At 43.1% G+C, this 26,028-nt stretch overlaps 1 protein-coding gene across 1 annotated transcript; it reads right to left on the bottom strand.

Annotated features, from left to right (window-relative positions):
* Positions 1-5,476: 5,476 nt before the first annotated feature.
* PRKAG1 (protein kinase AMP-activated non-catalytic subunit gamma 1) lies at positions 5,477-23,500 on the bottom strand. The gene is made up of 11 exons (XM_056851731.1): positions 23,454-23,500; positions 21,783-21,895; positions 18,413-18,494; positions 18,235-18,293; positions 16,425-16,470; positions 16,187-16,241; positions 13,865-13,991; positions 10,954-11,119; positions 10,038-10,075; positions 8,507-8,653; positions 5,477-5,607 (listed from the first exon to the last, which is right to left on the bottom strand). Exons 2-11 carry the CDS (start codon positions 21,852-21,854, stop codon positions 5,503-5,505), a joined length of 897 nt encoding a protein of 298 aa, XP_056707709.1. The 5' UTR covers positions 21,855-21,895; positions 23,454-23,500; the 3' UTR covers positions 5,477-5,502.
* Between the last annotated feature and the right edge of the window lie 2,528 nt (positions 23,501-26,028).

A 26,028-nucleotide genomic window follows, 5' to 3' on the forward strand; every position in this document is an offset into this window, starting at 1 on the left:
TCACTTTACACTTGCTCACATTGAATCTCATTTGCCATTGTAATGCCCATTCTTCCAGTACGCAGAGATCCTTCTGGAGCTCTTCACAGTCCGATTTTGTTTTAACCACCCTAAATAATTTTGTGTCATCTGCAAACTTGGCTACTTCACTGTTTAACCCCAACTCCAGGTCATTGATGAACAGGTTGAAAAGCACCGGTCCCAACACAGATCCCTGAGGCACCCCATTGCTCACATCCCGCCATTGGGAGAACTGACCATTGATTCCTACTCTCTGCTTCCTATTTTTCAGCCAGCTCTCAATCTTGCTTAGCAGTCTTTGGTGGGGGACTTTGTCAAAAGCTTTTTGGAAATCCAAATACACAATATCAACAGGCTCATTCCTGTCCACATGCTTATTGATGCTATCAAAAAACTAATAGGTTAGTGAGACAGGACCTACCCTTACAGAAGCCATGTTGGGTTTTGCCCAGCAGACCTTGCCCTTCTATATGCTTGACAATTCTATCTTTAATAATGCTTTCCACTAATTTACCCGGAACAGACGTTAAGCTAACTGGCCTGTAATTTCCTGGGTCCCCCCTGGAACCTTTTTTATAAATGGGTGTTACATTGGCCATTCTCCAGTCCTCTGGTACAGAGGCTGATCAAAGGGACATATTACATATATTTGTTAGAAGTTCAGCAATTTCCCATCGGAGTTCGTGAAGAACTCTAGGATGAATACCATCTGGTCCCTGTGACTTGTTAGTTTGCAGTTTGTCTAGACGTTCTAGGACTTCCTGCCTTGTTACCACTATTTGCCTCAGTTCCTCATTTTCCCCTCTCCAAAATCTCTGTTCAGGAGAAGGAATCTGCCCTGTATCTTCAACAGTGAAGACAGATGAGAAGAATTCATTTAGTTTTTCAGCAATCGCTTTATCCTCCCTTAGAGTTCCTTTACTCCCATTGTCATCCAATGGTCCAACCGCTTCCCTAGCTGGTTTCCTACTCCTAATATACTTAAAGAATTTCTTATTGTTTGTTTTGATGTGTTTAGCAATATGCCCCTCAAAATCTTTTTTTGCATCTCTAATTATCTGCTTGCATTTCCTTTGTGCAAGTTTGTGTTTGCTTCTGTTCGCCTCGTTTGGGCAAACCTTCCAGTCTCTGAAGGAAGACTTTTTTCTCTAATTGCTTCCTTCACCTTACCCGTTAGCCATGGTGGTGATCTCTTGGACTTATTACTACCTTTCCTGACCTGCGGTATACAAGCTAGCTGAGCCTCTAGTAATGTGGGCTTGAGTAGCCCCCAAGCCTTTTCAAGAGATTTAACCCTCTTAACTGATCCTGTCAACTTCCTCTTTACCAGTTTTCTCATTTTAGAGAAGTTCCCTCCTTTAAAGTCAAAGGTAACTGTATGAGATTTCCCAGTCACTTTCCCACTTACATTTAAATTAAATTTGATGTCATTGTGATCACTATTGCCAACTGGCTCAACTACATCCACATCCCGCACTAAGTCACCGGCAGCACCACAGAGTATTAAATCCAGGATTGCTTCCCCTCTGGTTGGGTCTATGACCAACTGTTCAAGGGCACAGTCATTTAGGATGTCTAAAAATTTTATCTCTTTGGCTTGTCTGGAGCATACATTTATCCAATCAATATGAGGAAAGTTGAAGTCTCCCATTATTACTACTTCGTTACCTTTACATGCTTCCTTAATTTCATTCTCCATCTCAAGATCACCCTGAGCCATTTGGTCAGGGGGGCGGAGTTTAAAGGAGTTCTAAGCAGTGGGTGTCACTGGGTCATCTCCTCCAACTCCCACTCTGCCTGGAACGTGCTGCATCAACAACAGGGGTGGGGAGAGCAACTTCCCTCCAGACTCCATAACTGTTGTAGTCTAGTCTCTGCATACAGCCAGACCTCTGACCTTTGCCATTGCTTCCACACACACATAGGAAAGTTTCTGAACCACCTCCTGTCCCATCCACCGTCCCTGCCAGGTACCTTTCTCCAAACCACAATCTGTGATAAGGCATGGCTGCAAACGTGTGGGCAATTAATGGTGGAACTAAGCATCTGCATTAGACACAGCACTGTTGATTTTGTAAGCCTCGGTCTTTAATCTCAATTGATTAAAAAAAAGCTTTTAATTTTTCAATCTGAAATTGTAACTGATTTACAACACAGCATCCTGAGAAAAGGTAACTTGACCTTTTTTACAAATAAGTAAATAAATCTTGTCTTCCTATCAAGCTGGAAAGCAAGGTCTTACAATTAAGTTCTTATTAGCACAATATAGTATACATTACAATAAAGCTATCTTTTTATTTCTTTAAGAAAAAAATGAGATATGCAAATTAGATATGGATTGCCTTAAACTTACATGGTTTTAATACCATATTCTTTTCACTCATTCTGCACAGGATATAAAGAAGAACCATTGTTCTTAGACATTATAAGACATTTCTAAGGATTTTGTGTACTTCTCAATTGTTCTGTTATCATGACTTCCAAAATTTTATTATACCAACTTGCAGTGGTGGTGGTGGGGGTTGTGCTGATGTTTTGCCTCTAGAAATTTGGCTTCTGTTAGTGACAGAACTATGAGCTGCCTTCAGATTGGAGGGATTGTTTTATTGCCTACAACTTCCAGCAGAATTACCTACCCCAACCATGGCCGTAGCCAGCCACTTTTTCCACAAATGGGCCAAGTGCTTCGAGTCCTGCCAGAGGCTTTGCTCTCAAGATCTCCCAACAGAGTCTGGGAGGACAAAGGAATTAGGGGGGAGAGAAGTGCAGGAGCAGAAGTGAGGGATACCTGCTCCATGTGCTGTTATACTGAAAACTGAGCCACAGAACACAATCAGACTCCCAGGACAATTGCCCTCAGACCAAAAGCACTATGGTAACCCATTAGAGCCCACCCCATTCCCACAGCCAAAAATAAAATGCAAGCATCGATGTGACTCATCTCCATGCCCAGCAAAGCCACCCATAGCTCCGACTCTAAACCCCCAACTCCTGGCTTTAACCAAGCCACCCACCAGCGGCTCCAAAAGCCACAAAATACCTCACTGGACACCACACTCATCCCACTCCACTCACTGTTCAGGCTTACAATGCTGAGCAAGCCAGTCCCAAGCAGCTGCCTTGGCTCCTCTGTGGTCCTCTGCAGCTAGAGGATGGTCCTCGCCACCCATGGCTCCAGCTGGGAGCCAGGAAGGGGGGGTGTTCATGCCTTTTCAAAAAGCCACAGGCAGAACAAACAGGGATTTGGTGTCTGGGCGGTAGGGCTGGCTCAGCACATTCCTAGACCTGAGGGCGCTGGCCATGGAAGAGAAGTGACCGGGACACAGAGGCACACGCAGAACGCTTTACAAGGATGAAAGCAGAACTAACCATCTTTGCAGGAGATTATATCTGAAGGCATGTTGATCCACTCATGTTGGGAGACCCTTGGAACTGAAGGGTCCAGCAGTGACAGCTGCAGGTCGGAACCACTCCATCCAGTCCATAGAATCCCCACAACCTTTAAGAGGGACCAAGTATAATCAAGCAGTTTTAACTGGCTACTGGGTTCACTACAGCATCCCCTAGGATACAAGACACATATTAAGGGTGCCTCAGTGACATTTTGGCCCCTCGAAGTGAAGCACCTAGAATAGATACCAAGAACACATTTTGGACCAAAGCTGGTTGTGTAGCACAGTGGTTTTCCTACTTTCTATCCTGAGGAACCCTTTCTACATTGAATTACCTTCTGTGTCTGGGGCACATACATCTAAGGAAGGCTTTAAGACTTCTTTGTTGCCCTGCTTAATCCATTTAATGTTCCTCACCTTATTTCAATTGATATATTTTGTGAAAGGATTGTGTGTGTGTGTGCTTATAAATGTGAACTCTACTGGTCTAGCCTCTTAGTTCTCACAGCTGTCAAATCTACCCTAGAAGTGAGGGCAGGAAGAAACTAACATGTGTTGCTTTGAATGGAAGAAGGCAGCTTATTTTTCTGGCTTAAATTCAAGTACAATGCATACCCCCCACCTCAGCTTCCATAGCTCCACCTTTCTCTAACTCCTACATTACCTGCTGAATTGTTCAAACACCACAAGTTGAAGTGTGATATACTGATTTTTATTAAGCATAGAATCTCAGTAAAACAAAATAGCAGGTGACACATCACACACAAACAGACAGAGGAGCCCCACGACAGTTCCCTGCATGGACTCGAATTTTTTTTTTTTTTACATTCTCCCAATTTCCAGGAGAGGCAGAGCACAGATCTTCTTGCCTAGGAAGGCCCAAAAGAAGAATGGTATGTCAGATAGGAAATGCGGCTTTATAAAAAAAAATACATGTTGTATACTTTGTTTGAAGAGGGGCTTATAGGAATGTGTAAAAGAGGTGGGGCTCATGGCAGAAATAACTTTTGCACAGTCAAGAGCTGAAAAGGGCAGCAGCGGCATTACAATTCTGTCTCTTCAATAGGTAACTGAGTACTAGGGGATGATTCCCTCAAGAACTCATTTCTGCCCTAATTTAGGCAGGAGAGTGATGCGTTTACGGCTAAGTACATTAATTCCTCTACTTTGTGGAGGCAGGGCTGACTCTAGTTTTCCCTTTAATAAAGTTATTCGAACTTGGGAGTTAATCAAAGATGGGAGTAAGTTAATCAAAACCCAGGAGGGAGGGACCTAATGAGACTCCTGGAACAACAGGAATTTGAATGCGCTGAGATGCCAGCTGAAATACCAGATGCTGCCCAGCACAATGACCCCGTGAAGGACTCTCAGTTCCTGAGCAAGTTTTGTTAAGCGCCTACTGGAACTAGTGCTAGCCCTGGTACTGGGAAGGGTAGAGCAGGTGAAGTGCATAAGCGGCCTCACGCCTTCTTAAGAGACTACAAAGTATTGCTTGGTGGAAGTTACAAGTGTCACGGGAGTGGGGATATCTCACTGTCACACACACTCTCATTCATACACTCGTGGTATACAAAGGTGAGGTGCCTGATAACAGCCAAGAGTCTCTTTAAAAATATTGTGCTATAGATCAGATATCCCCATCTCCAGAACATGCCCTGTGGTTTTTTGAATTCTGATGCAGCCCCCGCACTTACTGCACGCTTCACACTTTACCAGGAAGCCTGCCCAACTTCCTCCCATCCAAGTGTGGAAGATATTAGCCGGCTGAGCCTGCACCATGACAGCCCAACCAATGCACCTAACTACAGGATACATCAGGCGTCAAGGCTTCCGTGCAACCAAACTGAGCAAGGAGCGGAAACACAGACCCTGACCTGGTAGGAAACACCAAGCAAACCAAGCCCCATGGTGTTGGCTTGTGGTTGGGTTACACAGCTTTTCCATTCTGTCAACTGCCAGGCCAAAAAGGGTGATGCAAAAAGGTCAATGGTTTTGCTCATCAGGCCCAAGTGTGTGTGTGTGTGTGTGTGTGTGTGTGTGTGTGTGTGAGAGAGAGAGAGAGAGAGAGAGAGCTCTGGTCTTCATGCAGTCAAGGCTTCTGACCACCAGGCAGGACCAGGGCCTGCAGAATATCTGAGAGGGACACAATACCCTTCACCACATTGTGTTCATCCACCACCACCAACCGATGAACCTGTTGGTTACAAGGACATATGTGAGGGTTTATGTATTTACACAATGAAGATTCAGCAGTGGTCATCTCAGGATACTAGTCTGATACAGTCCCCTCTGTATCTGCATAAAAACGGAATTCAGCATCTAGAGTTGGAAGGGATCACCAGGGTCATCTAGTCCAACCCCCTGCACAATGCAGGATATTCACAACTACCTCCCCAACACAGCCCCAGTGACCCAAGCCCAGAAGAAGGCCAAAAAAAACAACCCCTCCAGGATCCCTGGCCTATCTGGCCTGGAGGAAAATTGCCTCCTGACCCCAAAGTGGCGATCAGCACTACCCTGGGCAGGCAAGAAAGGGCCATGAGAGCCAAACACTGATGCAAACCTTCCTGCCTTCCCTCTGATGATCTGCATACGGTCATAGAATCAGCACTGCTGACAGATGGCCATCTAGTCTTCTTAAAACTTCCAAGGAAGGAGAACCACTGAAGAACCGCTCTGTTAGAAAATTCTTCCTAATTGGTTCTTGTAGGTTATCCGGGTTGAGTGACTGTGGTCTTGGTATTTTCTTTCCTGACGTTTCGCCAGCAGCTGTGGCAGGCATCTTCAGAGGAGTAACACTGAAGGACAGTGTCTCTCAGTGTCAAGTGTATAGGAAGATATATAATATATAGTCAGAAAGGGGTTGGGTTTGAGCTGAGTCATTGTCCTGCAAAAAGTATCAAAGGTAATGTGCTAATCATTGTCCTGTAAGTATCAAGATAATGTGCTAATGAGGGTGTGGTATGTTAATATGGAACTATTGTATCCTGAAGTGATCTGTTAATGTGTGAAATCCAAAACTAATCTGCATGGCTATTGTGGACTGTAGTCTTTGTTAGTCTGGAGGTTTTCAGGACAGGAAGCCAAGCCTTATTCATTCTTAAACTCTCTTTTCCGTTAAAGTTGTGCTGATGTTTATGAATTTCAATGGCTTCTCTGTGCAATCTGACAAAATAGTTGGTAGAATTGTCCAGTTGTTCAGTGTCTTGGAATAAGACCCTGTGTCCTGTTTGGGTCAGTCCATGTTCAGCCACTGATGATTTCTCAGGTTGGCCAAGTCTGCAGTATCTTTCATGTTCTTTTATCCTTGTTTGTATGCTGCGTTGTGTGGTCCCGATGTAAACTTGTCCACAACTGCAAGGTATACGATATACTCCTGCAGAGGTGAGGGGGTCTCTTTTGTCTTTTGCTGATCGTAGCATCTGTTGTATTTTCTTGGTGGGTTTAAACACTGTTTGTAGGTTATGTTTTTTCAAAAGTTTCTCCATCCTATCAGTGACTCCTTTAATAAATGGCAAGAATACCTTTCCTATGGGAGACTGTTTTTCCTGAGTTTTCTGAGTTTTGTTTGGTTTAATGGCCCTTCTGATTTCATTTCTGGAATAGCCATTTGCTAGCAGTGCGTGATTTAGATGATTAATTTCTTCCTTGAGAAACTGTGGTTCAAACCCAACCCCTTTCTGACTATATATTATATATCTCCCTACACACTTGACACTGAGAGACACTGTCCTTCAGTGTTACTCCTCTGAAGATGCCTGCCACAGGTGCTGGCGAAACGTCAGGAAAGAAAATGCAAAGACCACGGTCACACAGCCCGGATAACCTACAAGAACCAATGAACTCTGACCGTGAAAGCCTTCGACAATATTCTTCCTAATGTTTAACTGGAAAATGTTTTGATTTAATTTCAACCTGTTGGTTCGGGTCCGACCTTCTGGGGCAACAGAAAACAACTCGGCCCCATCCTCTGTATGACAGCCCTTCAAATACTTGAAGATGGTTATCATATCACCTCTCAGTCGTCTCCTCTCCTGGCTAAACATACCCAGGATCTCCTTCCCTGGATGTTTTTAAGCAAAGGCTAGATGGCTATCTGACAGCAATGCTGATTCTATGACCTTAGGCAGATCATGAGAGGGAGGGCAGGAAGGTTTGCATCAGTGTTTGGCTCTCATGGCCCTTTCTTACATGCCCAGGATAATGCTGATCACCACTTTGGGGTCAGGAAGCAATGTTTCCTCCAGGCCAGATTGGCCAGGGATTCTGGAGGGGTTTTTTTGTTTGTTTTCCCATCTTCTGGGTGTGGAGTAGGGGGTCACTGGGGGTGTGGGGGGGAGGTAGTTTGGAATTTCCTGCATTGTGCAGGGGGTTGGACTAGATGACCCTTGTGGTACCTTCTAACTCTATGATTCTACTTACTGTTTTTCAGAGTTTAGACATACCTAGAGTTAGCTGACAATAATGGCAGAACTCGCAACAGTCAAGTATTTTTCAATACTTGTTCATTACTTACTAGTAAACACAGCCTACATTCTATACCTGCAGACACCTTCCTGGTTGCCACGGCTAACCCACCCACCCCTTTCTGAATCCCGGGATGGTTAAACTGTGTGGAATGGGAACTCCTACAGCCTTCCACTGCATCCTGCGCATGGCTTGACTTGCTTTCTGCTCATGTGCTCCTATTTTGAAGGAAAACCTACCAGGCTCCATTTTTAAACAACTAATAAACATGTGTCAAACTGGGCATGCTCTGAATTACAGGTGCTAAAGTACCTTTCAGCTTTAATATCTGCTAAGCAGAAACTGGAACACTGGAATCATGATTGTTCCCTTATCCTCAGAGGTAAGGCGAGCATCCTTGAGTGATGGGAGGAATCTCCCATCAATCAAGAGTGTTCTCCTCTCTTCCAATTACCGTAAGGACAACATATTTCCCACTTCATGGGGGGAGGGGACCATCCACCAAGATGAAAGCTGATACCTATCTGTGCCCTATTCTAAAACTCTCTCCCTTCACCCCCATCTGAGCCCTGCAATTCTGCCCTTCCCTACTGAAACAAGTAGCAGCCGGGTGGGAGGGGATTTACCTCTGCTTCCACCAGTCGGTTGATTATTGTCTCCAGAGTCTCCTGCTTGTAACACTTGAGGACACCCTCAAAGTAGTGGGAGCGATGCTGCAGCGCCTGGGTCACCGTCACATCCAAGTTGTTGTAAGTCTTCTCAGCAGCTAGGTTCTACTCAGATGGAGATGAGAAAGGGGAAAGATGTGGTGGCATCACCAGTCCTTGCTGACCCCAACCCTGTTCTCCCCACTCGGACACCCAGGCTGAAAGCAGGAGAATTGGTCTCTGCCCAGTGCAGTTTGAATCCACCAGGACTGCTTACATCCCTAGCCCGTTCGATGCATTACAAAAAACTTAAACACACACACAGGGATTTAAATCCTGGCACAGAATAGGACCATTCATACCCTGGCTCTCTGAAAGAGAAGATACAGCACAGACTGCAGTGTGGCACTTGGAGAGCAGCAGCAGTGTCAAGTCCTGGAGCAAATCCAAGTGAGTTGGCCAAGTTATGTGCCACAGAGGAAGAAGGGAAGCCAAAAAGTGGGGTGGATCAAACCAGCTTTTCCACTCAATCTCACCCAGCTCCCTTGTTTACTACAGCCCCTCTCTCACATGGCTTTTGTTCATGCAGGTCTTGCAATCCCCAGCATTACCTTTTGGGGTGATCTTAGGGGACCTCTTCCTTCCATTTTCATCAGTGGAAAAGTTGGCTGGATCCACGCAATTAAGTCAGCATGATCTCAGAAAAATTTCATTCCTTACCCCAAGAAGTCAGAGAGCAAAATGCCATCCACAAATGAAACTTGCACTGAGGTACAGGCCCTGCCACACCACCTAGCACTTAGGTCTCTGGCCGGGAGTAACACAGGAGCAACAGAGGTTTCCTGCCCTCTTCCACACCTGGGGGGTAATCCAGGCTAGTATCCCAGGAACCATGTATGTATCTGACATCTGAGTACATGCCATTAAAGCTTTCCTTTTCCTATGCTAGCCATATGTGCCCACACCTTCCTTTGCTTCTGCTACTTAACACTGTGATCCTAAGCAAGAGCTAGAAGTCCCTCTGGTTCAAAATTCTGCACTCTGCCATACGTTTACTGAGCAGAGGTTGCATTAGAATTTGAACTGGCACCCTCAGAAATAAAACCCACAAGTTGCTTGCCTCCGGCTGAGGGTCCAGACCATTCTGAACACCAAGGAAAAGCAGAGTGTGAATGTTATTCTATGACTCACCATATGCCATAATGCTAATGATGCAAACTAATGGCATGTTTATAAAGTGCAGGAGATATATTAATACATCTGTCATTCAAAATTTGGCTTTCCCCAGCACAGAATGCTGATGTTTGTGTGGGGGGTGGGGACAAGTACACCCAGCCCTATCTGTAAAAATATGCCAAGTCTGTATCTGGTCAAGCCAAGACAGCACCTCATGATAAACTGATCTGGAATCAAGTAAAATCTGTTTGAATAACACAGTAGGCAATTATCAAAGACAGAGGGGTGCCTGTGTGTGAAACCACCTCTCCCCCCTCAGACCCTGAATACTCACAATGACATCAAACTTGGAGTAAATGTCTACAACCCGACCTAAAAAAAAACAAAAAACAAGCAGAGCTTGTGAAAAATGGAAGTGAATTTGAAAAGAAGGAGGCAGGTGGGAAAGCACCCTACTAGAAGGCAAGGTAGGAATCAATCAATTCACCACTTCCAACCACACAGTTCAGAACTAAAGTCACTGGCCAATCAGTCCTTAGCAAGGCTGGGGGGAGAGAAGCTGAAGAGAGAATTCTCTTGACCCCAAGAAGCCTGATCCCAAGAATGCCTGCTATTTAATTCAGTTTTGCCCCACCTTTCTGTCCCAACCAAGCACACACCATAAGTGACAATCATCCATAATTTAAACTCCAGAAAATCCTAGAAAATACTTTAAAATAATTGATGCAATATACTAAAAAACAAATACTCCAGATGTAAACACTTCATATTTGAAACATAAGAACAACAGCATGAAACACATGGCTTGAGGCCACAACCAGAATGCCATTGCTGAAAAGGCCTTGCTCTAAGTGGAAGCCAGTCTCGCCACAGATAAAGGAGATACCTGGAGCAGTGCCCTATGGAATGATTTTATTGCAAAGGGAGGAACATGAGTACAGCAGTCCCAAGTATTATAAAAGAAGGGAAATTATATATAGAGAAAGCAAGAAAATATTTCCTAATCCTAACAGGCCACAAATGAGGCATCAGAATGGAAAATGTCGTATTTTATCCAGCTCTGTGTCAAATGCAGCAAGATTCCTTGCTCCTGATAATATTCCACAAAAATTGGCCCAGAGTGCACCCCAGGGATTCCAGAGCAGAAATGATATTCTTGAAGAACATACAAGCATTAAGCCTAAAGTTCCCAGACGAGCATCTGCATTGGCTGCACTCCCCTTATACTCTCCCTTCCAGTGGCCTCTCACCTGAGTCATCCACTACAGGCAGGGCAGAGACCCTGTGTTGTACAAAGATGCCCAGTGCGACATAAATAGGGGTGTTAGTGTGGACCATCGCAATGTTTTCGTAGGTGCCAATCTTCAGCTCCTCCAGGCTTTTGGACATGAACTCTGGCTTGGGGAACTCAGCAATCTGCAGGAGAACAAGAGGGAATTTCTTAGGGCAGTTTGGCATTCTACAAGGGGAAAAGGAGCAAATTTGCAACTCAGGACTATGTCAGGGGTGTAGAACATAAGAAGTGCCATGCTGGATCAGACCAAAGGTCCAGCATTCTGTTCACACAGCAGCCAATCAGCTGCCTGTAGGAAGACCACAAACAGGATGACTGCAACAGCATCATCCTTTCTGTTTCCCCAGCAACTGATTTAAAGAGGCATACTACCTCTGGTCCTGGAGGGAGTAGATATTCACCATGATTAATAGCCATTGATAACTCAGTCTTCCATGAATTTGTCCACTCCCATTTTAAAGCCTTCCAGGTTGGCAGCCATGACCACATCCGGAGGCAGTTCTACAAATTAACTATACGCTGTATGAAAAATACCCTCCCTTTGGCTGTCCTGAAACTCCCACCCTTCAGCGGATGACCCAGGCTTCTGTCCACTCTCCACATGCCACACAAAATTTTATAAACCTCAATCATGTCTCCCTTTACTGGCTTTTTTTCTAGGCTAAACTGCCCTAAGTGTTTTAACTGATCCTCAAAGGCCAGCTGCTCTAGCCCCCTGATCATTGTGGTTGCTTCTTTTCTGCCCCTTTTCAAGCTCTATATTATCCTTTTTCAGGTGCAGTGACAAGAACTGTACACATTATTCCAAGTGTGGTCTCACCATAGATTTGTACAAGGGCAATATGATAGCAGCAGTTTTATTTTAAAATGATGTATGAATCCCAAGATTTTAAAGTCATAATGTCTACAATATTTTAACATTCTATGTTTTTATCTTATGTATGTCGTGCTCAAGATCTTTGGTCAGATGAGCTTGAAATAAAAGGAAAGGAAAGCAGCAGTTTTGTTCTCTATTAATGTTCTAATTATGGCCAGCATGGAATCTGCCTTTTTCATAGCAGACACACAGTGGGTTGACATTTTCATCGAGTGATCCACTACCTCCCAAAGTCCCTTTCTTGGGATCTGAACTGGCAGCAGCAAACCATCAGTGTATATGTGAAGTTGGGATTATTTGCCTCAATATAAGAACATAAGAAATATGTATCTCTCTATACTTGCTCTCATGTGCCATTTTAATGCCCATTCCCCCGCATAAAGAGCTCTTTGCAATCAGTTTTTGTCTTAACAATCCAAAATAATTTGGTGTCATCTGCAAACCTAACCGCCTCATTACCCCTCCCCCCCCAATTCCAGGTTATTTAACAAGGCGAAAAGCACCAATCCCAATATAGGTACCTGAGGGACCTTGCTACTCACATCCCTCCATCATAAGAACTGACCTCCATCATAAGAACTGATTCCTACTTTCTGCTTCCTGTTTTTTAGCCAATTTCCAATCCATAAGAAGATTTAACCTCTTATTCTACGACTCTGAAGATTGCTCAGGCATCTTTGATTAGGGACTTTGTCAAAAGCCTTTTGGAAGTCCACATCAACAATGTCTACCGGTTCACTCCTAGCCACAAGTTTACTGACACTTTCAAAGAACTCTAAAAGGTTAGTGAGGCAGGACTTACCTCTGCAGAAGCCACGTTGGTTTTTATTTCAGCAGGACTTGTCCTTCTATATGCTTGACAATTTTATCTTTAAAAATGCTTTCCATTACTCTACCTAGAACAGACATTAAGCTAACTGGCATGTAATTTCATGGATGGATCCCTGCTGGATTCTTTTTTTAAAATGGAAGTTACATTGGCCTCTCTCCAGTCCTCCAGTACAGAGGTTGATCTTAGGGCCATACTGCAAATCTTTGTTACAAGATCAGCAATTTCACATTTAAGTTCTTTAAGAACTCTAGGATGGATACCATCTGGTCGTAGTGATTTTCTTAGTTTGCAATTTGTCTATAAATTCTAGAAATTCCTCATCATTGCTATTTGCCGAAGCTCTACATCCTTCCCTCCTGAAAATATCCATTCAGGAACAGGTCCAGCAGGTAAGACAGTTGCAAAGAATTCATTGAGCTTCTCAGCCTTATCCTCCTTTAGTACACCTTTAATTCCATTGTCATCCAGTGGTCCAACTGCTTCCCTAGCTGGATTCCTGCTCTTAATGTATTTAAAGAATTCTTTATTATTGGTCCTTATGCTTTTAGCAATACATCCCTCTAAATCCTTTTTTGCATCCCTAATTGTCTGCTTGCATTTCTTTTTGTGCAAATTTGTGTAGGTTTTTGTTTGCCTTGTTTGGGTAAGCCTTCTAGATTCTGAAGGAAGCCTTTTTCACTCTAATAGCTTCCCTTACTCTGCTTGTTAGTCTAGCTGGTGACCTCTTAGACTTTGTACTACCTGACCTGTGGTATACATTCTAACTAAGCCTCTAGTATTGAAGTTTTGAGTAACCCCCAAGCCTTTTAAGAAGCAAAATGAAAGCTAGGATACTCAGGAATCTAGTGGATGGGGTTGGAATATTGATTTACTTCATTTACCTTTCTCCCCATTGGAGACACAAATTAGCTTACACTGTTCTCCTCTCCTCTCAATGCTGTGAGATAAGCTAGGCTGAGAGTGTGTGACTGGCCCAGCAAGCTTCATGGCAGAGTGGGGATTCAAACCTGGGTCTCCCAGATCCTAGTCTGACAATCTAACCACTACACCATAGTGAATACACACACAAGTGTCACAACTACAACCTTCAGCATGGATCTGTAGAAGTGCACAGTACAAAGTATCTCTACTACACATGACCTTACTCTGAGCACTCACAAAGAGCTTGAGGAACTTGAGGATACGCTTGTGAGTCAGGATATACAGTGTGTTCCCCGAGTCTGGGTCGATGACAGGCAGACGGTGAATCTTGTTCTGAATCAGTGAGGTGACGGCATCAAATAGGCTGGAAGTCACAAGAGGAATGGGAGCAGGGGGAATATATCACATCTGTGAAGCAAGGAGGACACATGGATGCCTGGATTCTCTCCCTGGCTCTGTGAGAGATGTCTTTTCTAAAGGCTATAGGGAGGAAGAGGAGCAGCTGAGATTCCTTGATCTACGCTCAGAAGGGATCCAGTGAGTTATGACAGGTCAAGGATTTCTGGGTTCAGGTCCATTTATAGTCCCAAGGACTCAAGAAGACAGACATTGAGGGGTGTGTGTGACAAAAACACCTGTTATTTTGTAATACAATCCCATGACTGCCTCCCTAGGGGCTGGAGAGGATGGTACAACCCTGACTCTAATTGGTCCCAAATAAACAACAAAGAAGTTGGGTCCTCTTTCATAGGCTTGGTTCAGAATGGCCCACTTTTGTATTCTCAGAAGCCCCTCAGTTCTCCAGACAGTAGTGTGGGACAGCATAAATATTTTGCTACACAAACAGATCTCTTTGCAATCAACAACCAGGAAAAGTTTCTCATTTATGGAGCATGTGAGTTCAGACATGGCTGAGACTTAACATACAAAATGTAAAAAAGAGATAGGCAACACATGATGTACTGAATCAGACCACCTTTGGTCTATCAAGGTCAGTATGGTCTACTTTGACTAGTGGTGGCTGTTCAGGGCCTCAGGAAGAGGACTTTCATATCCCATACTACCTGATACTTCTGACTGGAAATGCCGGGGATTGAACCACCACCATCTGCATGCAAAGTACTACCATTGATCCACGATCCCGCCCATGAAGAGTGAACTCTATTACAACCTGAAAACCTCTCCTTTTCCCTTTGTTATTGAAACTGAGGTGGGGGGAGCGGTGGCAAATATTTTATTGTACTCTGATTGAAACTTGGCAGGGCTACTAGAAGTCAAGTAAAAACTGTTTGGGAGCTCAGATCCAGCCAGTGGTCTAGGACTAGTCATTCTCTCTCTGTTCCCCAGCTGTGAAGGAGATGTAGTGGTGACTGCCATTTCAGATGGCTGGTGGAAAGGCAACTATAATCAAGAATAGAGAAGAGACTGAAGGCATGCATTATCATATGTGGTGGTCTTGTAAGTACTGGAAGGAGGTACACATAGAAATACAGAAAATGTTTCCAATGGACTAAAAAAAACATGTTGTTGGGAACTATACGAACAGGTATCACAAAAACTCCAGTAGAACTGTTCAGGTATATGATAACAGCAGCCAGAGTTATGTCAGCAACAAAACAAAAGTCAGAAGAATGCCATATCTAGAGGACTGGAAAACCAAAATTGCTGAATACACTGTAATGGCAAAATCAACAAACTATGTGAACAAAATACCTAGTAAAGAATTTTATGACAACTGAAAACCATATTAGTTATACTCTTAATATCTGGTTTGAGGGATTGATTACCGGTATATTTTTTATGAATATTTCCTGGATAATATAAATAATGACGTAACTCTAGAAAAATATAATCTATTAACACACTTAAAGTAATGCCTTAGAGCACCTAGAAACGAATGGTACATAGGGATAAACAAATATAATTATAGATACCACAGAAATAATCATATTGGCTTATATATCCCACTTATTGGTTTAACTATTTTTGATATGATATAATTGACGTTTAGCTAAGCTATTCTTGAAACTTGAAACTAGTCTGAAGCAATGACTTGTTTCCGATTATACTAAGCATGTTTATTCTACTCTGTTTAAATATGTCCTTGTTTTGAATTTGCTAAATATTTTATACATAGTAGTAATCTCAGTTCTGTTTTATCTGTTCTATTTTATCTATTTTTTACTTTATATTTATTTATTTTAGATAAAAGTAAATATCAATGACAAAAATGACCCCAAAAAAAAGAATAGAGAAGACTCCTGTAGTGACTTAAAGACTAAAAAAAGTATTCCAGCATAAATTACTGTGAGCACTGACTCACAAAAATGTTCCGCTGTTTGAGAGCTTTCACTAGAAACTAACCATTTATCTCTGAGCCTCTGCCATAACCACAAAGTCCAGAAACCTGGGGGGAAGGCAGGAAAACCAAGGAATGAATGGAGAAAATGCTCTATGCTCATCTAATGTTAGCTTTGGCAGGGAAGGTTGAGGTATGTATCAGGTGGGAAAACAGGCAGAAAGGAAGAGCAGCCAACAGGCCTTGGCAAAATCTCTTACCTGGCGCTGGGTGGAATGCAGACCAGTGGCTTGAAAGAGTCCTGCAGATAAACTTCTGCATGAGACAGAAAATGTCAATTACCCAGATGCACCCTCATTTGGAGAAGGAAAAGGGTGGGAGAAAGAGAACCTGCAACAAGTGACACTGTCATATGACCAGCGACTCCCTCTGCTCACACTGCTGCCTACCTATCCATAACCAGCTGCTGTTCTATATGCCTACCACAATCATCCTTACCTCGCCAAGTTTCGATCTTGTGTTCCTCCAACTCATAGATCTGCACCTGGATGTGTTTTGGAAACAGAGGAGGATATCAATGAGACAGAAGTCATCTTGTCACACATCCACTTCTATTGCTGTAGGAAGCTCCAGCCTGGATAATTCAGGGTGAAATTTACTTGCCCAGGATGAAAGATGTTATCCTGGCAATGTCACAAATATCATCCAGTTGACTTAAGCCCTTGGGTCTCAAAGTGTGAATTTAGCCTCCTCAATATCAGCCATTATCTGGCTCCCAAACCCTGCTCTCTATGCCCCCGCCTTCAGACGTGAGGCAGGTGGTAACTACAGACAGGACTTTTCAGTGGTGGCATCTCACCCGTTGAATGCCCTTCTCTTCCCCTTAAGGCTCACCTGGCACCTACACTGCTCTCTTCTAGGCACCAGACCAAAATGTTGCTTTTTACCCAGGCTTTTACCTAAGAAGTTCTTATCTTTTCAGCGGTTTCAGTACCTGCTTTTGGTCTAAGGTCTGTTTTATGGAGATTTTAATGTTCTTTTTATGTCCCTGACTTGTTTTGAAATAGCTTGCTTTGTAAATGAGCAAAATAAAAACAATGATTTAATGATATTGTTTTTACTTGTTAAAGCATATTTTATTCACACTATATACTGCTAATTAGACACTGGAATAATGTACGGTATGATAATGATAATGCTCTGAAGAGATAACGAGATTAACACTAATGATTTTCTTATATTAGTCGAGTAAAACAGATATAATTATTTACAAGGCATATTATATTTGATAGAACTAGTGAGAAAAAACATATATGTAGCAAAAACCATTTGCATCAAACTTAATAATCTTTCCCCTGCAGTTCTAATGGTGTTTCATTAAAAACTCTAAAAGATCAGTAAAATTTTCTGTATATGCCCAGAGAGAGAGGTAGATAGTAGATGATGCATGCGTTGTTGTGTATAATGTATGATATAAGTATGCGTTGTTGTGTATAATGTATGATATAAGTAATGTTGTGTGTATTGGTTGTCTTTGATGTTGTTATGTATAATTTTGAAAATAAAAAAGTTAATACAAGACATTGTTTTTACTTGTAAGCTGCATCAAGCAGAACCATGTAGAGGCAGAATAAATTTTTGTAAGTAAAAACGTTGGGAGATAGGAAAGGGAGACAAAAAGTTTCTCCCTGACCTTTTCCTAATCCATTATGTATCCATCTGGATTGGTCCAGTTAGCAGTGTGCTCATCCAAAAATACTGTGTCTTCCCAACTGGCCTTTTTATATTGGAAGACAAAATGTTAGAGTGAAGAACTCCAACTACTATATGACTTGAAGACCCATTTTCTTTAATAAGTGTTTGTGTGTATTTAAGTAAAACTTTCTTAAATTTGTCTCTGCAACAACAGTGTCTAGAAACTTAATTCATAGAAAAATCCAAGATTCCATAGTGGCTAGCAAATCTGCCCTGATAACCATATTGCAACTCAACCACATAAATTTGGAAATTTGTGAGGGACGGCTCTGGCCTGCTTCAGGCCTATTCCTCCAAAATGAGTGCCACTCATTAATCTTGTAGACTTTATATTCTTATTTAGTGGATATTAATGGGGCTGGAAATTGTTTTTATCTTATTTTGTGATTTTATGATGTTTTATTGTATTTATAATTATTGTATGACTACTGTGATGTAAGCTGCCCTGAGCCCGGCCTGTGTCGGGGAGTGAGGGCAGGGTATAAAACCAACCAACCAACCAAATAAATAAATAAATAAATAAAGGTGACAATGAAGCTTAGTTTGTGCTTACCATGGCTGACTTGTAGTAGCGATGCAGGATGTTGATGAAGTCTGTGATTGTCAGCATTCCTACAGGGCGAAGAAGGGGTGGGGCAGAGGTCAGCTCCACCCTACAGGCAACTGGTTGGGAGTTGGGAACAAAAGATTTCAGATGCCTCTCACCTCTCCTCCTGAGGACATACACTTACCCACAAAGCTTTGCTTTTTGCTGTCCCAGAGTGGAGCAGCCCGAACACCATTGGTCACCAATGCAAAGAAAGCTTTCTTCACCTACAAGCCAGACAAAAACAGAGAACACACAGTGGTGCCAGGATGCTACACAAGTTGCTGCTTCAGTTTAACAAACCCTTTTGACTCCTGTTCTTACTGAGAGAAGTTACAGAAGAAGCAGGAGTGTGGATCTCTCTCTGAAGATTTACAGAGGAGTAGCCATGTTAGTCTGTTGTAGCAAAAACAACTGATACTCAAATTGGAACACATGAAGCTACCTTGTACCAAGTCGGACCATCTGGCTGTCCAGGCCAGCACTGTCTAATCTGACTGGCAGATGTTCCCCAGGGTCTCAGGTGGAAGTCTTTCACATCACCTACCACCTGAGCCCTTTAACTGAAGATGCCATGGAGTGAACCTGGAATGTTCTGTATACAAAGCAGGATGGTCCATCATGGTTCCTGTGGCACCTTAGAGATGAATGGTTCACACAGGCACAAAGGAAAAAAACCATTATGAACTGTGGGCTGAAAGGCCATGAAACACCACACGCAGCTATCCCACTCCACTTTCCCACATGCATCCACCCACCATAGAGAGAGATGTGCTCCCTCTCTAGGTGTCAAAGCAGGGAAGGAATCCTGATGTGACTTCCCTCATGGGACAAGGGTTTCAAACTGTTTTCAGGGAACTCAGAGGTCCCTTGGAAGCTTACTAGAGGTTCCCCTTTATGAGACAACTCAGCTATGGTGGACAGCCAGCAATTACCATTCTTCACCTGCCATGAACAGCTCAGGCAGACTACTGGGTATGGTCCAGGTCATGATCTCAGTGGGCTAGCATGGTGTAGTGGTTAAGAGCAGTGGTTTGGAGCAGTGGACTCAAATCTGGTGGACCAGGTTAAATTCCCCACATGAGCGGTGGAGGCTAATCTGGTTAACTGGATTTGTTTCCCCACTCCTACACATGAAGCCAGCTGGGTGACATTGAGCTAGTCACACTCTCTCAGCCCCACCAGCCTCACAGGGTTTCTGTTGTGGGAAGGGGAAGTGATTGTAAGCCGGTTTGAGTCTTCCTTAAGCGGTAGAGAAAGTTGGCATATAAAAACCAACTCTTCTTCTTCAACAGGGAGGACAAAAAGACCTTGACAATGAGTCCTGGGTGAACCAAATACACTCTACAATCCATTGCACTATACTGGGGCTCTGTGGCAGACATGTGGAAAAGATCCCTGAAGGCAGACAGGCTGGAAACTATTTCTGTATATAAAGAATTAGTAAAGGAGTAATATGCCCTCCAGAATAACCCTCACAGATCTACTCAACTACTTTGTGTCCTTGGGCATATTTACACAAATATATTATTACCTTAACCATCTTTCAATCCATCACTGCTTGCATGCTGTGCCACTTCTCATTAACACATCATATTAAGTGTTAATAAATGTGCATCTGTTACCATGTGAACACGAAAGCAGGAACTGTGGCCAATTCTAGGTAAGTATATCAGTATGATAACTTGCATTCATTCATTTTAGATTGCTGGTGTGTGCGTTTGACATACTGCTAGCTACCATAAGTTTTTAGAATAGGCACAGACTAAAAAAATCCAGCAAACAACTGTATCAATAATAGACTAGAAGTTGTCCTCTAGCTAAACCTGGTTCAAATGTTTCATTGGCTTGGTGAACAGTCTTGACAATATACCCTCTCAGGACTAAAACCTAACACCTACATAAGAACATAAGAAAGGCCCTGCTGGATCAGACCAAGGCCCATCAAGTCCAGCAGTCTGTTCACACAGTGGCCAATCAGGTGCCTTTAGGAAGCCACAAACAAGACGACTGCAGCAGCACCATCCTGCCTATGTTCCACCACACCCAAAATAATAGGCATGCTTCTAATCCATTCTTGGAGATTTAGATGAAACCAGTCTCCAATTTTGTCTTTCAGACTTTTGGATATGCCTTGACTGAAGGGCCAATGTAATTCACATCCCCCCCTTCTCCACATTAGTTCAAGGTGACGGACAAGGGTGGTAAACCATAAATCAGACTCTATTCAAGGACAACTATCAAAAAGTGTGGACTACAATTCAAAAAGATTTATTAAGATGGTCCAAATTAAAATTATAATGGTTGGGAAGAATCACTACTGTTAAAATGAATGTGTTACCAAGAATGAACTTCCTGTTCCAGATGTTGCAAATTCATATAGAGGAAAGGACACTAGAAAGTTGGTAGCGACAAATCAACAAATTTGTTTGGAACGGGGGGGGGGGGGAACCGAGGATCAGCTTCAAAGTGATTCAAGATGAGAAAAGGAGAGGTGATTTAGCATTACCAAATTTGAAATTATGTTATCAAACTGCGGGGCTAGTCTGGATTTCAGATTGGATTAAAGAACCAGAACATAGTATATTGAAGGTGGAGAAGGGAGATTGGAAACAAGGGTTACATTATTATCTTTGGAAAGCCAAAAAACAAGAAATGATAAAACATCGGCATGGATTAAAGATAGTTTAATGAAGACTTGGTTGAGAAATAAAAATAGGTTGAGTCCAACACCTGTTCTTCTGATGTCACCAACTGAGGCCTACTACAATACAGAGGAAAAGAAGACAATGGACTTTATAAGATATCAAGGCATGTTAACAAAACAAGGCAAAATTAAATTGTGGGGTGAAATCAAGAAAGGCAACAAGAAGATAGGATGGTTAATCTATAACCAGCTAATTGTGAAATTTAGACAAGACCGCTTTGAACAAGGCAAAATTAAAGAATCTACAGAATTTGAGACTTTGTTAACGGATCAATTATTGGGAAAAATATACAGACTTCTACTCAAGTATGAAACTGGGAGCAAGTAAAAGTATGCATGATTAAATGGATGCAGAACTTTAAGAGATTACGATGCAGCAATGGGAAAACCTGTGGACAAGATCCATAGAAGAGAACTGATACCTTCTGTAAAACTGCTTGTACATCACACCAATGGATATCAAAAAGATGAATAAAAAAGCTGATAATTGCTGTTGGAAGTGCAAAGGAATTTTACGGGACTTATTTTCACACTTGGTGGTGTTGCAAAAAACTTAAGAAATTTTGGATTTTGCCTTCTATCATATTATATGCCACCAAGCCAGAACCTCTCCCCAAATGTAACAATACCTTGGTTTTGTCCTACTGTTTGACTTCTAGACTGCAGGCTGTTTCACTGGCCTTCATTGTACAATATGTAGCTACTGTTCAGAAGTGTAAAAACATTAATATTAACCTTGCAGTCACAGCCCACTTGGCTCACTTGCTGGAAGTCACCACCCTACCCTTCCCAATAGGATGCTACCCACCTGCAGGGAAGTATCGAACACAACAAGCTTGGAGCTTGTGGGGATGAGGTCATAGCAGCGATGTGACTTCATGAAGCACGTGTAGATGCTGCTGCTGGAATCCCCATCGGTGGCTAGAAACAGATTAATGACTAATGAACACAGCCTGCTGTCACACACATCAAAGAGCATGAAGGGTCAGAAAGTTAGAGAGATGACGGTGCCACAACCCAGGGAGGGAGACTCTTCAGAGCAGGAGCTCCTGAACAGTGGCTTCTTGAGAGCCCTCCACTTGAGGGTCAGTTTGGGAGACTTCAGGCTCTCTTGCCATCTCTGCTGGTCTGTATTATTTGTGCAGCATTACTACAGAGAAATATGATGGAAAAGATCCATGCCTCAAGGCACTAACAATATTATTGTCAGGGCTAAATACTTTATGCTTTTAAAAAAAGACTTGCATACTGTACAGGGAAAAATCAAGCAACTCTGCATATATTTGCATACATGCTGCATAATTTATTATGTCATTGCTACTGTGGGGAAAGCCCAAGCCATTATGCAGAGCACCAAAGTCTATGACTTCTGATTGCCAAGAGATCACCAGGCACACCTCACATGCTTTCTGGGGCCATTTCAACAGGCACAGGGCCGAAATTATTTTCTTTTTAAAGCTGGAAGCTGAGATTCCCAGATCACATCCGCACCAGACAGGAGGCTGGGGTGGGATCCAAGGCCCGCCTTTGGGAACACTTACTATGGAGCAAAGGAATACCAGCTCAGGAAGAGTAAAGCTGTGGCATGGAAAGGCTTTTTGTTCTAATGAGACCACAGCTCTTTCGGTGGAAAGAAGAAATGTTGGCTTGCTCTGTGTGTAAAACTGATGATGACACTGTTCACATCTTTTGGGATTGTTACCCCGGAGGATACCTAATTGCTAGACAGCTAAGACTAACCAGCTTGGAGGAGGAAAGTGGAAAGACACTTGGATCCAGAGCACTATTTCTGCGGACAGAAGGATTTCCACCTGTGGAGTACATTTTTTCTGACTGTCCCTTTTGGTGGAAGCCAAAAATCCCCCTGGAAATCCTGTTCTTAGAGAACTGGGGACCACAGGAACTGGATTTTGGGGAGCATTTTGGGTTGCCGTAGGTTGCTCCATGGGCCGAAATCTTTGTGCCCACAGAAGCGCTGCTCTAGATCCAAACCAAAGCCTTCTAGCTCCAGTGGGATAAAGGATGTAGAAGATGGAACTGAGAAAAGCCCCACTGAGAGACCCACATCCATGGGAAACCTCAAGATAAGTTGGCAGTCCCTCCCAAGAGATCCCAGGATTCTCCACTGCCTAAGAGTACCTTCTGCCTCAGGGCATTCCCCAGCACCCTGCAAACCCTCACCCCAACTGCTGCATGTATGATAGAAACCCAGCTAAGTAGATAATAACTGGGGCTTTGCTTGTCTGTGGGAAAACTCACTGTAAAGTCTACTGATTTACAGTAAGGTTGTACATATCATGAGAACAAAGTAGTCATCCTCCTCCTTAGCCCAGGAAAACCTACAAGAAACCAGCATAATAATCACAGGGCAAAGTAGATGATGACCTGAAATGCATCCTTCCACAACTGCACCCAAATGTCCCCTACCAGGTATCCCACAGATCATTCTGCTTACCCCATTCCCACTTGCTTCACTCACCTTCTGATAAGGGTAAGCATTTCTCCAACCTGCTCTCTGGAACGGTACCCTGCAGAGACAGAGAAGGAGAGAGATGAGTGAGATGTGGGTGCTACAAGCAACAAGTCCTCAGATGGCCCATACCATCTTCTCAAATGAATGGGAACGTGCCCTCTTGGCCAACTAACAAAATTATTCATACTGCGGGTTTTAAAAGATTTGATTAAATTTGCATGTGTACAAACAATAGTTCTGAAGAATGAAGCACACACACATCTCAGAAGAGGCATTCTCTGCAGTGTGAAAGAGTAGAAGGCATGCTTGTTCAAAGATGACATCTGCCACCCACTGGTTTCCATAGAAAATAATCCAGCTTTTTTTTAAAAAAAAGTCTGATGCTCAATTAATGGGGTGGAGGCACCTTGTTAGTACACCACTGTGATGTAGTGTTGGACTAGAATCTGGGAGCTGCACACTGCCATGAAGCTTTCTGGAGGACCTTGGGTGAGACACTCTCTCAGTCTAACCCACCTTGCAGGATTGTTGCTGTGAGGATAAAATAGGGAAGTCAGAATGCCCCTCCCAGCTGCCTAGATGAAGGGTAGAATAAAAAAATGTCATAGACAGTTTTTAAATCTATTAACCAACCAGCCAGCTAAATGGTGCCATCCTAAGAATTACACGGAATCAGAATCTCTCTCCTAGTCCCACACCTGGAGTTGCAAAGATCTTCTGAGCAGTCAGTCTGGGGTGACCTCTCTTTGATAAAGGGATACACCCTCTCCCCCAAACCTGTTTACTTCTGAAGACAGACACTCAAGAACAAGTGAAATGTTGAAAGAAATTTCACCACAGCTAGAATATAAACAGATTAGAACTAAAAAGAATGGGATGAACAAGGGCATCCATTTTTCCAGCTTCCCAGCTGGCCAGATAACCTAAAGACCGGCAGTGTCACGTAGTGGAGAGAATGTCAGACTTTGACTGAGGGAGACTATATCCAAGCCCTTCCTCAGCCACAACACTTACTTTTTCACCATGACTCTACCAAACCCACCTCACAGTGTTGTTCTGAGGATACAATGGAGAAGACCCACATGCATCTTCCTGACCTCCCATGAAGAACAAAGGGCCTATCTCAGAAAACCAGAGGAAAACTAACAGGCTCCTTCCTTTTTGTGTCCAGAACACAACTATGCAGTCCACAATGGACCAGAATGGCTAACCTGGGACAGGCTTCTTGCGCTTGCTTCAGTGTTCAACTGTGGCCTCCAGTTTAGAAGATCCACTTGCTTAAAGCTGAGAAATGCTGAGAACAGCACTTCCACAGGCTTCTTCCCAGCTGCTGGAAGGAATTGTGCCCTCTGACTTCTGCCCTCTCTCCCTCAAAAATTTCATTATGTTCCCTCATCATCCTGTTTTATTCTTTCAGGGTTTGACAAAGCCCAGCTGTTAGTGCTTACAAGATAGGAGATGTTCTCCTACACAAGCTTCTTGCCCACAGAGACTGATTGTGTTAAAACAGGGAAGGGCCACTGGACCCATAGCAGGACAGAAAGCCCAGAACGGCTACCATGGGGTGCAATTTAAAAGCTACACTCGTTGCTCTCTAAGCAGTAGTCCATAGAGAGGAAGAGGTTTGACTACACCACACAAGCACACCCTGGGCTACATTCTCTCTAACATAATACAAAATGAAATTGGAACATCAGGATCTGCAAGCAGGATGCTTTACTTGAAGTTCTGTCACCAAAGCTCTCTGTGTGGGTATAAGCAGAGTTTTTGAAATGAACGAGTTTTGAAGGAAAAATCACAGGAATTGGATGCGTGCAACATTCCTCAGCTTATGCAATTACCCAATTACTAACTGCAAACATATGAAGCAAAACATGGGGGGAAAGCCTCTCTCACTCACATGGAAGCACAACTTCCATGGCACCATTCAAGTCTCTTAACACAATTATCTGATGTTCATCATGTAGTGGGGAACTGGCAGCCAGCAGATCCAACCAACTTTTAAGGTGTGCCATGTGGAAAAAATCTTTACTCCCAGTTTCCCATCAAAGAAAGAGAGAAATTATTTCAAATAGAAGATTCCACACTCTGCTACACCTCCCTTTGCATGCAATGCCCTAGCTGTGACTAAGTATAAGTGATCCACAATTGTAAAGCTTTCATGACTAGTTGACTCTCACTTTGCTATGCAGCCCGTCCACCTATGGGGGGGGGGCAGTTCATTGGTGGTTGCATTCTCTGAGAAGTTAGAAATAGGTCACCCCTCTCACTGGGTATAGAGTTGTAAAGTTAAAAATCTGATTTTGTTTATGCATGTATTCATTTTTCCACATCTGGTCCAAACTGATCTTTTGCTCTGAATAAACCTGCAGAAACTTACCCATACAGGCTCTCCTTTCAAACATACAGAACTCATGAGCACAGGTACATTTTAGGCAGCTGACCACACCCACTGCACGAGTCTGCATGTGACCACAAATACCCACTTTTCATTCCAACACATATTGGTTTCAAATTAAAACACTTCCTATAATGGCACACAGTCTCCACCATATAAGCACAAACATACACATTCCTTCAC

This window comes from Euleptes europaea, chromosome 1, assembly GCF_029931775.1.
Source record: "Euleptes europaea isolate rEulEur1 chromosome 1, rEulEur1.hap1, whole genome shotgun sequence".
Classification (NCBI taxonomy): domain Eukaryota; kingdom Metazoa; phylum Chordata; class Lepidosauria; order Squamata; family Sphaerodactylidae; genus Euleptes; species Euleptes europaea.